This window comes from Thamnophis sirtalis, unplaced genomic scaffold, assembly GCF_051295495.1.
Source record: "Thamnophis sirtalis isolate CommonGarterSnake01/CBP01778 unplaced genomic scaffold, rThaSir2_p1.2 scaffold_2, whole genome shotgun sequence".
In the NCBI taxonomy this organism is placed as follows: domain Eukaryota; kingdom Metazoa; phylum Chordata; class Lepidosauria; order Squamata; family Natricidae; genus Thamnophis; species Thamnophis sirtalis.
This window is the reverse complement of record NW_028261382.1, coordinates 5,137,633-5,154,359: the sequence shown is the minus strand read 5'-3', so window position 1 is coordinate 5,154,359 and position 16,727 is coordinate 5,137,633. Positions and strand designations below refer to the sequence as shown.

At 45.5% G+C, this 16,727-nt stretch overlaps 1 protein-coding gene across 1 annotated transcript in view; it reads right to left on the bottom strand.

Annotated features, from left to right (window-relative positions):
• Positions 1-6,328: 6,328 nt before the first annotated feature.
• Positions 6,329-16,727, bottom strand: part of HCN4 (hyperpolarization activated cyclic nucleotide gated potassium channel 4) — a 58,601-nt gene continuing 48,202 nt past the window's right edge. The window contains exons 5-8 of the mRNA XM_087703626.1: positions 13,423-13,569; positions 11,796-12,036; positions 9,050-9,214; positions 6,329-8,090 (exon numbers count right to left, since the gene is read on the bottom strand). Coding sequence (XP_087559752.1) covers positions 6,535-8,090; positions 9,050-9,214; positions 11,796-12,036; positions 13,423-13,569 — 2,109 coding nt within the window. The 3' untranslated portion in view covers positions 6,329-6,534. The remainder of the gene's footprint in view (positions 8,091-9,049; positions 9,215-11,795; positions 12,037-13,422; positions 13,570-16,727) is intronic.

Below are 16,727 nucleotides of genomic sequence, written 5' to 3'. Positions count from 1 at the left end.
CCGGAAGAGATTGGACGACCATTTGTCTGAAATGGAATAGGATTCCCTGCTTGAGCAGGGGCTGGACTAGAAGACCTCCAAGGTCCCTTCCAACTCTGTTATCCCACCATATTAGTTCTCCTACCATATTGACACCTTCTTTGCTTTGTTATCTTGCTTTCCACTCTTAAAAATGAGTTCTTAAAAATAACTTCCCTTTTAAAAAAATTATAGGTGGTGTTTTTTTTGTTGTTGTTTCAACGTGCGCGTGAATCCTTTGGACAATTTAATAGCCGGCCACCTGAATCCGTGGCAGAAAACTGGCCTGTTTATCCCCTCTTCCTGTTGCCATGGAGCTACGGCAGCTCCTGGGCTGCCAGCTCCACTTTGAAGTGGCATCCGTCATGCCAGGAGACAGAAACAAAAGGGCACTTCGGGGAAATCCCTGCTTGCTTTGTGCAGAGGGAGAAGCCGCAGCACTGCTCGCTTGTGGAAATCCCCCCCCCCCGCAAAAGCTAAATTGGAGAACCATGGGATGAGATCAGTGGGGCGGGGGGAGAGAACCTCTTTCCCAATGAGGGCATTAGTGAGAAGCATGATTAGAAAGAAGGAAAACTCCTGGTCTACTACGTTGTTCCTACTAAGGCAGAGAAGCCATCCGTAGTTCTCCCATCCTCTGCAGAGCACGGTAACTCAATAAATCAAAAGCTCTGTAGGATGTGACCGAACGGAATGTGAGAAAGGGAATCTCTGGGAAATCAAGCTATCTGAGAGTTGAGGAGTCTTTCTGTAGAGTAAGCCGACTGGGAAAGCCAAGGGACATCGTCAAAACCCGTCAAAAAGTGAAAGAATATTTCGCACAGAATCCTCCAGGGAAATATTGAAAACAAAGGAAGGTCCAGGCAGAAGAACAACATCATGGAGTCAAAATCTAAGGGACTGGTTTGGACCAAACTCAACAGCACTTTTTGGGGGGCAGCTGTTGTATAAAAATAGGATTGCCAACAGGATCCCCAATGTCCGATGATGGATATGAAGAGGTCCGTTCCCTGGCTGTTTTTGTACCTGCTTGTCCAACAATCTTAGTAACTGCAAAACTGAACGTATATACCTGTGCGGCTGTTGTATAAAAATAGGATTGCTAACAGGATCCCCAATGTTCGATGATGGATATGAAGAGGTCCGTTCCCTGGCTGTTTTTGTACCTGCTTGTCCAACAATCTTAGTAACTGCAAAACTGAACGTATACACCTGTGCACGGACACACACACACTCCTGTAGCTCTTTCATTCACAATTTTTATTAGAAAAAAAGATCTCCCTCTCCCTAGAATACTCTTAAACCTTGAAGGAAGACCAAAACTTAATTTACATTTCCGTTCCCACCTAGCAAAAAGCATTTGAAGCAGGTGAAGCTAGCTATATTCTCGGGGCAAACATTCGAAGATTAAGAGGCACATAGTAAAGAGTCGATTTCTTTTGCTCGTCTTTGAAGGAATTTTTTTTCTTTTTTTCTCTTTTGTGCAAAAAACAAAAAACAAGGGAGAGAGAGAGAGACCCTCCCGATACTATTTTGGTATAAAATGGAGCAAAACATTTAGAGAAAGCTCAGGGCTGCCGAAAGAATCAGTGCTATTGTCCCAGTATGGATCTTGGCACCCTTGCGAGAGATCCTCGTTTTTCCTTGAATTCCTGACGTTCATTCTGCAGCGGCAGAGAATTCAGAATAATAACAGGGCTCAGGAGTTAGAAGAGCAGGGTCTTCCAAGTGAAAATGGCTCTTCCCCACCCCCCTTCTTTTTTTCTTAAGGAGATAGCCAGATTCCCAGCATTGTGGGGAAAGGATAGAAAAGGCAAAAGAAGGAAAGGAAACGGATAGATATGGATTAATACAAAGTGATGAAATCACAGTTTGGATAAAGCTAGCTGCCTACTTGCTTGGTTTACCCAATGTTTCTCAACCTCGGCGACGTTAAGATGGGTGGCCTTCAACTCTCATGCTGGCTGGAGAATTCTGGGAGTTGATTTCCACCCATCTTAACATCGCCGAGGTTGAGAAACCCTGGTTTATCTCTCATGGATCGGTATCTGAGGCTCCCGACTCCCTTGGGAAGAGGCAGCCAAACTCCCATCTCCTATGGGTCTCGCAAGGAGCTCACAACTTAGTTCAGGCTTTGGAGGATTATGTGTGTTATTGCTCACATCATAGGACACGTTCAAGCGTCTCATTTTTTTAATAAAAAAATGGCCTAGGGTAGGACTCGCACATCAGTGAAATAATAAAAACGACTTTCAGGTCTCAGTGTCAACTCGCAAAGCGCTTCCGTGTCTGTGATCGAGTTGCCACGGGCGGAAGGTGGGGAGAGTACATTCACAGACTTTTGGCCAGGGTTGAATCTCAAGATTACCACAGCAGGCCTTGTGAGGCGTGGCATTCTGCAGCTTGCCGGAGCACTTCATTGGATAATGTGATTTATGACACAGACTGAGGGGAGGAGGGAAACGGGCAAAATTCAGCCTGTAACAGGTGAGGTCAGATCTGACTCCGCTTGGGTAATTGCCGAAATGTTGCTCCTAATGAATGACCGGATTTCTTTTGAAACTTGGCTCGAGGCTCATAAATTAATTAGGGCATCTTTCGGAAACCTGACCCTCAGCTTTTCAAAGGGTTTCGGTGGGGCTCACGGTGTCATTTCACAATGCAGTGGTAATTCCTTAATAATGGTGGAAAGGTGCAGTGATGTATCTCATCCGGCTTCTTACAAATTACTTTTCCAGCTTTTGATTTTCTTCTCTTATGGAGGAGCAGCAGCTGATCAACTCCCTTAGACATGGAGAGCTGGTCCTCAACGTACAACCCCACTTGAGCCCAACATTTCTATCGTTAAGTGAGACGTGGGTGAAATGAGTTTTGCACCCATCTTCCTTGCCACAGGTTGTTAAGAGAATCGCCACCGTGGATAAGTTGGTAACCAATGAACCTGGCCTCCCCATGCACTTGGGTTGTGAAAAGGTCACAAAAGGGGATCACAGGATACTGCAACCGTCATAAATATGAACCAGTTGGCAAGGGTCTGAATTTGGATCATGTGATCGAGGGGATTCTGCAAAGGTTGCAAACCAGTGGTGGGATTCAACGTCACTCCCGTCGATGGGCGCTTCGCCTTAGCTGTTACAATGTCATAAGGGTTAACCGGAGAGGCGGTTTCTGTAAGCAGGGCAAAATAAAGATGAGGCTAGAAACAACACCAGAATGTTTCCTTCCTGCCTTCCTTACAGGATTAGCCCTGTAAAGTTGAGAAAAACAAAAGGAGATTTCTTCCAACAACCAGTTCTCCGAACTGCTTAGAAAGTTACCAACCGGTTCTCCCGAATAGGTGCAAACCGGCTGAATCCCACCACTGGTTGTAACTGTGAAAAACGGACCTAAATCACCATTTTTTTCCAGTAAGTGTGAGAAAAAGGTCCGACGTCACTTTTTTCAGTGTCGTCGTAACTTTGAATGATCACTAAATGAAATGTTGTAAGTCGAGGGCTATCTGGACCAGCTCGTATGGAAAAAGAGATGGAAATGCCACGGAGATCGAAATCCCCAATTATTCCTTCTATTAAAAAAAAGATAACCTGTTTTACTGGTGAGACTCAACCTATGACCACAAGTGTGGTCAGAATTCCCGCTGCTAAGCGGGGGAGTTGTTAAGTGAGTCGCACCTGATTTATGACCTTTCTGCCAAGCTGAAGCAAATCTCTGCAGTTGTTAAGTAAATCACAAATCCGGCTTCCCTCCTTGATTTTGCTTGTCAGACGGCCATTGGCAAGGCCAGGGGTCAGCAACCTTAAATACTCAAAGAGCCACAAAGGTCCTAACCAGAAGCCCCCCCGTTCAATTCTGGAGCCGACCGGAAGTCCGGTTCCCCCACCATAAAGTGTCCTCCTAGCATGGTGTCCTTTTTCCTCTGCTGACTGGAAGTCCTGTTCCCCCACCATAGAGTCTCCTCCTAGCAGGGTGTCCTATTTCCTCTACCTGTCCTAACCAAAAGCCCTATCAATTGTGGACCAGCGACAGGGAGCCACAGCAGAGGGCTGAAAGAGCCACATGCAGCTCCCGAGCCGCAGGTTGCTCAACCCCAGCCAAGGCCATAACTGGCATTCACACGATCCTGCAACCATTGTAAATACATGCTGCTTGTGAAGAGCTCACATGACCTTGAGGGGATGTTGCAAGGATTGGTCATAAACCACTTTTTTCAGGGCTGTTGTAACTTGGAACAATTGCTAAACCAACAGGTTGTGAGTCGAGAACTACCTGTATTTAAACCCCCTTCCGGTTTTTTTTAAAGGACTTGTCTTCTCGCCAAACGTTGGAAGCTCTGAATGTTTGGAGCAACTGAATAGACTTGGTTTTTTTCTTCTCTTGGATTTAGACATTGGGGAAAAGGGGAAAGTGTCCCTTTTCCAGCAAAAATGCAGGAAGATAGAAGGATTATGCTCATTTTCTTTCAGCTATACTGTGGCTATCGCTTGCATTGCAGAAGAGAAAAAAATAGATGGTCTCCAAAGGAACCAGAAAGTACCACATCTCTGCACCTTGACGTTGAAATCTAGATCAGGATTTCAGATCTTCCCACTAAAATGGGACATTTTTGATAGCAACCTGGAGGTATTTTAATGTCCACCACTTGTTCAAGGTTTGGTTGAATCAACTTCACATCCCTCAAGGGAACAAGGATTGTCTGGAACGGTCTAGGGTTTCCTGCTTGAGCAGGAGGTTGGACTAGAAGACCTTCAAGGTCCCTTCTGACTCTGTTATTCCGTTATTTTGTCCGCACCACTGGAGGTTTAAAGGCGAGATTGACAGAAAATCCCCTTTGTCTTCTCATCCTTATTTTGTATCAAGATCTCACCTGGAAGTCCCAAAGGTGCCTTTTTTCCCAAGAGGCCACTGGACTTTCTGTTGTTTTTTTTTCTTTGAAGATGTTTCGCTTCTCTTTTTTTTTTATCACAACCCCTGGTATGCCCAAATATGAGAGGGAGCATACTGCTTCCCTTTTCTGTCTATCGGTTCACTCTGGGAGCCATCCAGGCAGAAAGCCATTTTTTTTATGTTGCCTTGTTACATTTGTGTTGTTGTTATTTATCAGCACAATTGCAACGTATACATATACATATACGTATACATACATACATACATACATACATACATACATACACATATATGTATGTATGCATGCATGTATGTATGCATGTATGTATATATAAATATGTATGTGCATGTATATATGCATGTATGTATGTATATATAAATACGTATGTATATATGTGTACGTATGTATGTATGTATGTATGTATTTAGTGTCACAACCCCTGGTATGCCCAAATATGGGAGGAAGTCTACTGCTTCCATTCTCTGTCCATCGGCTCGTCACAAGAGACCATCACGACAGAAACCCAATATTTTTACTGTTGCCTTTGTTACATTTGTGTTGTATTTGTGCTGATAAATAAATAAAGGGAGACTAGTATAGATCTATTTCAAGCTATTTAGTTCTCATCAGCTAGCCATACCCTTACTGGGATTAGAACACATCTGCCTAAAATGTAATACAGCACAGGTTCTAATCCCAGTAAGGGTATGGCTAGCTGATGAGAGCTAAAAATATTGGCTTTCTGTCTGGATGGTCTCTTGTGACGAGCCGATAGACAGAGAAAGGAAGCAATAGGCCTTCTCCCATATTTGGGCATACCAGGGGTTATGACACTAAATACACACACACACACACACACACACACACACACACACACACACACACACACATATGGATTTATATTCCTTGCAGACAGCTGGTCATTTGCATCCTTTTAGAGAGTCGCCACTTGGGGGTTTGTCTGTGTCACCCCGAGGAAATCCTTCCATTTCCCCACCATCCAGCCAGAGCTGAAGAAGCTTCTTGGATGAGAAGCAAAACATCTTCAAAAGAAAAACCCTTGAAAAAGCACCTTTGGGACAACCACGACCCCGATGACGGAGAATCTCTATCTGAAGCTTCCTTAGATGAGAACCTGGGTTGGTACAAAACCCCGAAGTGTGAAATACTCCAATTGTAAAGAGGAAAAAGGGGGACCCCCCCCTACCAAGAAAAGATCCTTCAATGCCAATCTTGGAGTGAAATCTCTGCATGGCAAAAACAATTTTTGTTACCTGAAAAGCTAAAGGGCCACATTATCACTCTGCATCGATCCCCTGCCTCTTTTCCAACCTCTTGCTCCATGTAGTAAAATATTCTATAAAAGAAAGTGACTGAAAATCTATAGCTATAAGAATACCTGGTTATCTTGTGTGTGTGTGTGTGTGTGTGTGTGTATCTCTGTGTGTGTATCGCCCTTGTTCTTATTTTTATCTCGTTGTTAAACTCAAAGCAATGGAAGGAGGGGAAGCCGAGGCGCATTGACCTTTGCTGGGACCTGAAAAGCAGAAAATGAAAGAAAGAGGACTCCGGGAAAGGGGAGGAAAGGGGGCCGGGCCAGAGAGGTAGGGGTGGGTGCAGAAAGGAGCATCTCACAAATTGGAAGGCAGTTTTGAGCGGGTGGGCTCTTGTTCCCCGCTCAGCTGTAGAGATCCTTTCCTTTCGGCAAGGGGCAGAGAGGAGGAGATGGCAAATGCTAGGGGTTGGGGCAGAGAACCTGAGGATGTCTGACGTGGTAGAGTGACCCGTCCTGGCCCCGAACTATATGGCTTCCCTAGAGGTCTGGGTCCTCCCCCGATGTCACTGCCATTGCCGCCTCCGGAGAACGAGGAGAAGCTAGAAACGGACTCCCGGGAAGAGGAATGCGGGCTCGAAGTCTGCGTGGCTTCGTGGGGGAGAGACGGTTGGGAGGCGGAGATCAACTTGAAGTCCTGGGTTAATCGTCCTGGTAAAACCAGCGGCCGACTCCGGAGTTGGAGCACCTGGGGAGGTGGGCTGGAGGTCTGAGGCAGGAGCAAAGAGCCTTGGGAACCCAGCGCCCCTGACGGGCTGCACTGGAAAGTCCTGGGGGGAAGGCTTTGACTGGGAGGGCTAAGGCCTGATGGTAGTGGGTACAAAGGTGGGGGTACAGGACTGGGCTTTGGGGGAGACATGGAGGCAAAGGAGGACCGTTCCTGGTGCAACTGAGCAACAGTGGCCGGCTCAACGGAAGGGCCTAATGCACTTTGCTGGGTGGGGCCGGAGGCAGGAGGGGGGGGTCCCGAGGCCTGGGACAGCTGGCGTAAGCCAGAGGAGGGAGAGCTGGATGAAGGGGGCAACTGGAAGTGGTTGGTCCCTCCAGTTCCTGAGAGCTGCAACAGCTGCCCTGTGGAGTGGGGCCTGCCCGTAGGTTGCAAGCGGCTGCAAGGACTAATGGGGGAACTTGAAGAGAATTGAGGAAACGAGGTGGGGGCAGCGGCTGGTGGCGAACTCGGAGGAGCCTTCTGGAATGGGCCAAAGCTGGTATCTGAAGACTGCTGCCGAGCGGCCCGTTCTGTCAAATCCAGAGGCCCAGGACACAGCTGCTCCAGTCCAGTAGATGTTGGGCTGCCCAGGTTTTGCTGTGTCGACCCAGCGGACGGAGAGCTGGCCAAGGACCGGTGCAACCCACCCAGGCTGGCTGACGCGGTAAACCCAGCCAACTGCTGGATCTGAAAGGAGGAGGAGGAAAGGGTTTCCATCCCTGGCGTGTGCTGTTGGGATGGCGTGCTTGATGGGGAACCCACGATGGAAGGTCCGGCAGGAGACACCAAGGAGTGGAGTCTCCTCAAGCGCCTCGGCGTCTGGCTTTGCGACTGGCCCAGAGAGCCCAGGACAGAGACCGGAGGGCGGAAAATGGCTGTGGGAAGGCGTGGGTGGTGAGTCAGTGCTATTGCTACTGAAGTGGTGGCGGCGGCGGCCTGCAGAGGAGCCTGGATCAGCGGGGTCCAAATTACAGGTGTGGGAGTCGATGCTGCGGCCGCCGTTGCCGCTTGGAGGTTGTGGGCACAGTGAGCCATTTCTCGGTCGTGCTGCACAATTTGTTGGATGATCTCGTTCTCCTGGTAGTTGAAGACACCCGAGTTGAGGTCATGTTGGACCTTATGGAGAAGGATGGAGTTCTTCTTACCTGAAAGGAAGAAGGAGGACTGTGAGGAACTGTCTTGAGGAACCCCCAACCAGATAAGACACCAGGGGTGGCTCTTCTCCCCACCCATCTCAGTCACCTTCCTCTTCTGCAGAAGATTCATTTCCATTGGAAGTCAAAAATAGGGGTACAAAAGCCACAGGTTTACAGGTTACAATATATCTGTCAACACTGCAGCTGGCCTGATTGAGGCCATCTTGAGACTTCAGTGACACACTGAAGGTGAGGGATAGGGAGGGGGAATAGAGTTAGTTAGGGAGTTCTAGTCAAAACAAAATACTTTCTTTTGGGAATCAAGGGCATTCCTGCAGGTGCTCGGGAGGAGGGGACTCGAGTCATCTAGTGACTAAACAGTATCCTGATTGGACAATGTGACTGTTTTGAAAAAGTGACAAAATTTTACTTTTAATTAGGTGAAAACCGATGGGAATATTCAGAGTCTGTTTTCACCAGCCGATGCCAATACAACATATCCAAAATAACTATTCTTTCAGGAATTCGCCTGCCTCAGAATTTTGTTTGCTATGGGTATGTTACTTGGAACCCTGACAATATCTGTTGGTGGGCCACAACAAGATGCTAGTCAAGTGCATTTTGAGAAATTATAAAGAGAAATGGTTGCAATGTACTCTTCTGACTTGAGGTTCTCACCAGCCAGCCCCCGGTGTGTGTTCAAACTTGGAACATGGCTGCTGGCAGGCCTCTTCCCAGGACCCACCTCCCTCTCTGTATCTCACATGCTCCAAGATGCCCCATTAATGCTCTCCTAACCTGATCTGTGCTGAGGATGTTTAGAAGAATGGAGGCCGGAGAAGCATTTGGAGATGGGATCCTCAACCTTAGATGGCTTTCAACAGCCACACCCATCAATAACGGGAGTGACCCTCCAGGATTCAGTCCAGTATCTTCTGAATACCAGGTATGTGTGTGTGTGTACCTACCAATGCGGTCCAACCTATCCAGTGCCACCGTTTCGAAGGCCCTCCTCATCATGGGATATTCCTCTAATACTTCATTGAAATTGTCCACCGAAAGGGAATAGAGGCGACAGTACGTGTCCGCTCTCACGCTGGCGGTTCGCCGACCACGAGTCAGCAGGCAAATTTCTAGAAGGAAAGAACATCTTGACATCTCTTTTGTGGTATGGACAATTGGCTTTTCAGAGGCAAGGGCGAGTAATCTAGTAGTAAGTAGTAGCTTGGTACATTTAGAGGGTAGGAGCATTCAAATCGGAGAGTCAATCAGACATCTAAGCAACGAAAACCCCAGGCTAGAATCAGAATAGAACTGGAAGGGACCTTGGAGGTCTTCCAGTCCAGCCCTCCTGCTCAAGCAGGCGATCCTACACCATTTCAGACAAGTGACTGTCCAATCTCTTCTTAAGAACCTCCAGTGATGGGGCATCCATCCCGTCTGAAGGCTCTCGCCTTGTATCTTTTTTCACTTATGCATAAATAGATATTAATCTAAATGTCCATGGAGGTTCTCAGTCTTCCAAGCCATGGTTGTCACAAAGGTGTTTTTTTTTAAGCTTACTAAGTTGGAGGAGGGGTGCTGGATTTTAAGGTATTATGATTGTACATGTACGCTGCTATTATTATTTTTTTATATTGAAATGGAATTATAAATACCATCAACACAATAGGGAGTTTGCTCAGAAGCTGAAATACACCAAGCGAATTAGAGGAAGAGTGGGAAGCAGAGGAGAGAAGAAAGATAGGAAGAGAGGGACAGGAGAGAGGGTGAGGGGGGAAGATGAGGTATATAAGGAGGAGTGGTAAGGGGAGAGAGGAGGAGGAGAAAGGAAGGGGAAGTAGGGTAGAAAATGATGGAGGGAAGACAGGATGTAGAAGAGTGGGAAGCAGAGGAGAGAAGAAAGATAGGAAGAGAGGGATAGGAGAGAGGGTGAAGGGGAAGATGAGGTGTATAAGGAGGAGTGGTGAGGGGAGAGAGGAGTAGGAGGAAGGAAGGGGAAGCAGAGGAGAAAATGATGGAGGGAAGACAGGATGTAGAAGAGTGGGAAGCAGAGGAGAGAAGAAAGATAGGAAGAGAGGGACAGGAGAGAGGGTGAGGCGGGAAGATGAGGTGTACAAGGAGGAGTGGTAAGGGGAGAGAGGAGGAGGAGAAAGGAAGGGGAAGTAGAGTAGAAAATGATGGAGGGAAGACAGGATGTAGAAGAGTGGGAAGCAGAGGAGAGAAGAAAGATAGGAAGAGAGGGACAGGAGAGAGGGTGGGGGGAAGATGAGGTGTATAAGGAGGAGTGGTAAGGGGAGAGAGGAGAAGGAGAAAGGAAGGGGAAGTAGAGTAGAAAATGATGGAGGGAAGACAGGATGTAGAAGAGTGGGAAGCAGAGGAGAGAAGAAAGATAGGAAGAGAGGGACAGGAGAGAGGGTGGGGGGAAGATGAGGTGTATAAGGAGGAGTGGTAAGGGGAGAGAGGAGAAGGAGAAAGGAAGGGGAAGTAGAGTAGAAAATGATGGAGGGAAGACAGGATGTAGAAAGGGGGAGGAGAGAGGGGGAAGAAAGTGTCGGATAAGGTATAAATATGGTGTATGGAGAGCAGAAGAGCCAATAACTGGGTTTTTTCCCCCTTTGGTAGTTGATGGTAAGATGAATTGATGTAACTACTTAATAATACAACATGATATTGACTATGCAATAGTATACCTGTGATTATATGCTATGAAAATGGAAAATAAAAAAAAAATTCTATGCGGACAAAGGTGTTTTTTTTCCTTAAAAAATAAAATCTAAAAAAAAAAGAGCAGAGAAGAGCAACGAAGAGGATTAGGGGACTGGAGACTGAAGCACACGAAGAACGATTACAGGAACTGGGTTCGTCTAGTTTAATGAAAAGGGGCGCGCTGGCTTAGCGGCTAAGAGGCTGAGCTTGATTATCAGAAAGGTCAGAAGTTCAGCGGTTCGAATCCCTAGTGCTGCATAACGGAGCGAGCTCCCGTGACTTGTGCCGGCTTCTGCCAACCTAGCAGTTCGAAAGCAGGTAAAAAATGCAAGTAGAAAAATAGGGATCATCTTTGGTGGGAAGAGAACAGCGTTCCGTGTGCCTTCGGCGTTGAGTCATACCGGCCACATGACCACGGAGACGTCTTCGGACAGCGCTGGCTCTTTGGCTTTGAAACGGAGATGAGCACTGCCCTCTAGAGTCAGGAACGACTAGCACACATGTGCAAAGGGAACTTTCACCTCTACCTTTTTTAGTTTAATGAAAAGAAGGGCAAGGGGTGACATAACAGCAGCCTTCCAATATTTGAGGAGCTGTCCCAGAGAAGAGGGGATTGATTTATTCACCCAAAGCACCTGAAAGCAGGAAAGAACTAACTAAGTAGAGAATCAACCTGAAACCAAGGAGAAATATCCTGAGAGTTAGAGCAATTTGCCTCCAGAAGTCCCAAGTCCTCCATCCCTGGAGGTTTTATAAGAAAATTGTTCAACCATTTGTCTGCCGTGGCAAATCCTGCTTGAGTAGAGGGTTAGAACTAGACTTGACTAGAAGACCTCCAAGGTCCCTTCCCAAACCTCTTTCTATTATTTCCATCATTCTATTATTCAATAAAACATTTCATTGACTAGATCATCAACACTACACAAAAGGAATCTACCACTTTTCGGAGCTTGGCGTTTTGTTTTTTTTGCTATATAACCGAGAGAGGGAAATGTATTCCTGTACCTCCAAAGTAGGACCCATCGGCCAGTTTGGTCTCCTTGTTGCCTTTGGTGAGCACACTCACCACCCCATGTTGGATGAAGTACATCTTCTTCCCGATGGTGCCCTCTCGGATGATGTAGTCCGCTGGCTGGAAGACCTCGAAACGCAACTTGGTCAGCATGGATGTGACGAAATTGGGGTCGGCGTTGGCGAACAGAGGCATGGAAGCCACCAGTTTCCTGCAGTTGAAGTTGATGATCTCCTAGAAGCAGAAACATCCGGTGAGATACGGGGAATTTCAGCCGAATGTTTAAACAAGGCCCCTTGGCTTCTTCTCTCCCTCTATCGTGTGCTGTGGGTTCAGGCTTCATCATTCAGTAGATTAATCAAGCCAAACACCTTGCGTATAAGTTGATTAATCTCCTCTTCTCATATGGGAATCGGCTCTATTGTTTAAGGCCCTCGATCTGTGATGGCAAACCTAGGGCACGCCTGCCTGAGATGGCACACAAATCCCTCTCTGTGGGCATGGGCACCGTCGCCAGCTGTTCTCTGATTTCTGACATCCACGTTGACCAGCTGGTCTTCACAGGTGCCTGAAAACACCCCGGAAGACAGCCAAAACAGACCATTTTCAGGACATTTTGGGGCTGTTTTCCGGACATTTTTCAGGGCAAAACTAGCCTGAAAAGCAGCCTGAAAAATGGGCCAAAAACCGCCCAAAAACCAGGCATGCATGGGCCGGCCAGCTGGTCTTCAGATTTTTGGTGCTCCAGCACGCATGCTCACATTTGTACACGTTCCAGGTTGGCCACTCACTACCAAAAAGATTCACCATCACTGCCCTAGCTAGTTTCAAGCTCTTTCAGCCCCTTTGACCTCCATACTCTCTGAGCTTGGTGGTTTTCACTCAACTAAGTAACATTATCATCATTTCTTCAAGAAAACCACCCAGCTCAGAGAGCACACCAAGGACTCCTCCTCAATTCCATAAACCACGCCCTCTTTGGCTCTGAGGATGTAACCTAGTTGGGTCATGAAATGTCTTCAAAAAAAACCCACCAAGCTCAGAGAGCAACAAGGAGCCCAGCAAAGTCTTCCCATGGAGGATTTACAGTCACAGACCTTAGCTGGCTTGGAGAGCTGCCAAGCCGATCTCTGCAAAACTTGGCAAGGAGTCTCGGAGAGTCACGAACCAATGAAGCGAACTAATGGTCTCCTGCAAACTCCACTCCCCTTTCGCTCCTCTTTTATTTCCTCTGGGAGGGGCCATTCACCGTCCACCTGTGGCCTTACTCCCAAGTCGGCCCCTGTTCCGTAGCTGTTCCCTTCGTCTGGCCACTCTGCGCATGCGCACACTGGGAACAGGCTCCAGCTGCTCGTCTGCCTCACTGATGACTAACTCCAGCTGATAACTGGCATACGGCTCTGTCCCCCTCTCTGCCTCCGACACAGAGCCCTCAACAGAGCCTTCCCCAGACTCCAGGACTGGCCCAGGTTCCTCCCCAACCCTCCTCACTGCCCGAATCTGCTGCCAGCTCCCCTGGCCGCTGGCGGGCCACATCACCCAGAATTCAACCCTCAGCTACAAATATTCTCTTCTATCGGCACCGTTGACTTGTGCTTCCTCCATCTTTATACTGCTCACCTCTCTCAGGGGCTCACTTAGTTCTCCCAGAATGCTCTCCTCATCAAACATTTTGCCCTGGTACCGATGTTCATAGTAGTCATGGATTCTCTGGCGCATCTCAGCTGGAAGTTTGTGGAAGGACATGTATTGTTCGACTTGCTTGTACTGTATGGAGAGAAAACAGGACCCATCAAGAGGGGTTTTGACCTAACTTCAATGCATGCTATTTATACTCCTATTCCAGAATCAAAAATGGACATAGCAATAGCAGTTAGACTTATATGCCGCTTCATAGGGCGTTCAGCCCTCTCTAAGCGGTTTACAGAGTCAGCATATTGCCCCCAACAACAATCCGGGTCCTCATTTTACCCACCTCGGAAGGATGGAAGGCTGAGTCAACCCTGAGCCGGTGAGATTTGAACAGCCGAACTGCAGAACTGCAGTCAGCTGAAGTAGCCTGCAGTGCTGCATTTAACCACTGCGCCACCTCGGCTCTTTTGGCATGGCTAGAGATCATCACCAGCCTCCTTTTCTTGTCACACTTAGAAGAAAATCCCAGTGGTTGGAAACCAACTTGTATTTCCAATGGTTCCAGCATCCTACAGTCCTGTGGTCACCCTTGGTGACTGTCCCAGCGGGCTTCAAACAAGCAGAATCAACGAGGGAAGCCAATTCACTTAAGGACTACACGATTCACCTAACAACTGCAGTGACTCTCTTAACCACCATGGCAGAAAGGATTGTGAAATCCGATGCAACTCACTAACAACCCTTAACAGTCAAAATTCTGGCCCAAAACTGGAGCCATAAGTCAAGGACTTCATTCCTTCCAGTAAGCCCCTTGGAGAAATCGATTTCTCTGAGATGTTGGGAGGATGTGTTTGAAGGATCCATTTCTATGTCTGATCTATCACCCTTCACACAATCCAACAGGATCCACCCAGAAGCTGTGCTAGGAGAAGAGAAGAATAGAATAGAATGTAGAATAGAATAGAATTTAGAAGAGAAGAATAGAATAGAATTTAGAATAGAACAGAATTTAGAAGAGAAGAATAGAATTTAGAAGAAAAGAGTAAACTTTAGAAGAGAAGAAAAGAATTTAAAATAGAATAAACAATAGAATTTAGAAGAGAAGAGAATTTAGAAGAATAAACTTTAGAAGAGAAGAGAATAAGAGAATTTAGAGGAGAAGAAGGAGTAGAGTAGAATAGAATAGAATTTAGAATAAAATAGAATTTAGAAGAGAAGAATAGAATTTAGAATCGAATAGAATTTAGAAGAGAAGAATAGAATTTAAAATAGAATAGAACAATAGAATTTAGAAGAGAAGAGAATTTAGAAGAATAAACTTTAGAAGAGAAGAGAAGAAGAGAATTTAGAAGAGAACAGAATAAGGAGTAGAGTAGAATAGAATTGAGAATAGATTAGAATTTAGAAGAGAAGAATAGAATTTAGAATAGAATAGAATTTAGAAGAAAAAAGTAAAATTTAGAATAGAATAGAACAATAGAATTTAGAAGAGAAGAGAATTTAGAAGAATAAACTTGAGAAGAAAAGAGAATAAGAGAATTTAGAAGAGAACAGAATAAGGAGTAGAATAGAATAGAATTTAGAATAAAATAGAATTTAGAATAGAATTTAGAAGAGAAGAAGAGAATTTAGAAGAGAAGAAGAGAATTTAGAAGAATAGAATTTAGAAGAATAGAATTTAGAAGAATAGAATTTAGAAGAGAAGAAGATAATTTAGAAGAATAGAATTTAGAAGAGAAGAATAGAATTTAGAAGAGAAGAATAGAATTTAGAAGAGAAGAAGAGAATTTAGAAGAGAAGAAGAGAATTTAGAATAGAATTTAGAAGAATAGAATTTAGAAGAATAGAATTTAGAAGAGAAGAAGAGAATTTAGAAGAAGAGAATTTAGAAGAGAAGAATAGAATTTAGAAGAGAAGAATAGAATTTAGAAGAGAAGAATAGAATTTAGAAGAGAAGAAGAGAATTTAGAAGAAGAGAATTTAGAAGAGAAGAAAATAAGGAGTAGAGCAGAGCAGAGCAGAGCAGAACAGAACAGAACAGAACAGAACAGAACAGAACAGAATACAAGCGAGTTGGAAGGGACCTTGGAGGTCTTCTAGTCCAGTAGTGATGTCGTAGTGATGGCCTTCCATTAAATTCTGCTCACGTGCCTCCTTCTCTTTCCACCTCTCCCCCATCTGTGCCACAGGGCACCAATCTGTCATTTTTATGGGCAGAATCAAGCAGAAAGGAAGCCGTTTCAGACAGTGACTTTGAAATGAGATCTGCACCAAATCTCTACAATTTACTGCCTTTCAGCTTTGCCGTGCAGAAGCCAAATGGATTCCCAGCAGCAGAGAGAGCTGGTGAAAAATGTACTTGCACCTGTTTGATCCACCACTCCCTCTTCCACTGCCCTCCCCCCGATAATAAACTGCCCCAAACCAGAATTAGAAATTGCATGAAAGTTGTAGCTTAAGGGCTAAAATGATCATATTTTAAAAAATAGAGAGAAAAACCGCACACAAGCCAAATTAGCAACATTATAATTAATCTTTTCTTTTTGGAACTATTATTGTTAGACAAATTACTATTAGAGTGAGGTCTAAGCTAGGATAAACTAAGGTTTGGTCAAAAATATAAAAAAGATGTGGAGACTCTAGAAAGAGTGCAGAGAAGAGCAATGAAGATGATTAGGGGACTGGAGCCTAAAACATATGAAGAATGGTTTCTGGAATTGGATATGTCTAGTTTAATGAAAAGAAGGACCAGGGGAGACATGATAGCGGTCTTCCAATATCTCAGGGGCTGCCCCAAAGAAGAGGGAGTCAAGGCACCTGAGGGTAGGATAAGAAGCAATGGGTGGAAACTAATCAAGAAGAGAAGCAACTTAGAACTAAGGAGAAATTCCCTGACAGTTAGAACAATTAATCAGTGGAACAACTTGCCTCCAGAAGTTGTGAATGCTCCAACGCTGGAAGTTTTCAAAAAGATGTTGGATAACCATTTGTCTGAAGTGGTGTAGGGTTTCCTGCCTAAGCAGGGGGTTGGACTAGAAGACCTCCAAGGTCCCTTCCAACTCTGTTATTCTATTCTATTTGCACCCATGATTTTCATGAAAATAATTGTACTAATCAGAAGCTCAGAACCACATTTGTGTTATCTAAATAATAATAATAAACACGACAGCAGAAAGACCTCGAAATATCAATTGGCTTGGGGTAGGTGTCTTCCATTCAAAAGTCCACTTCTCATCCAAGAAGCTTTTTCAGTTCTGACTGAATGGTGCCGGATGGAAGGATTTATATTCCTT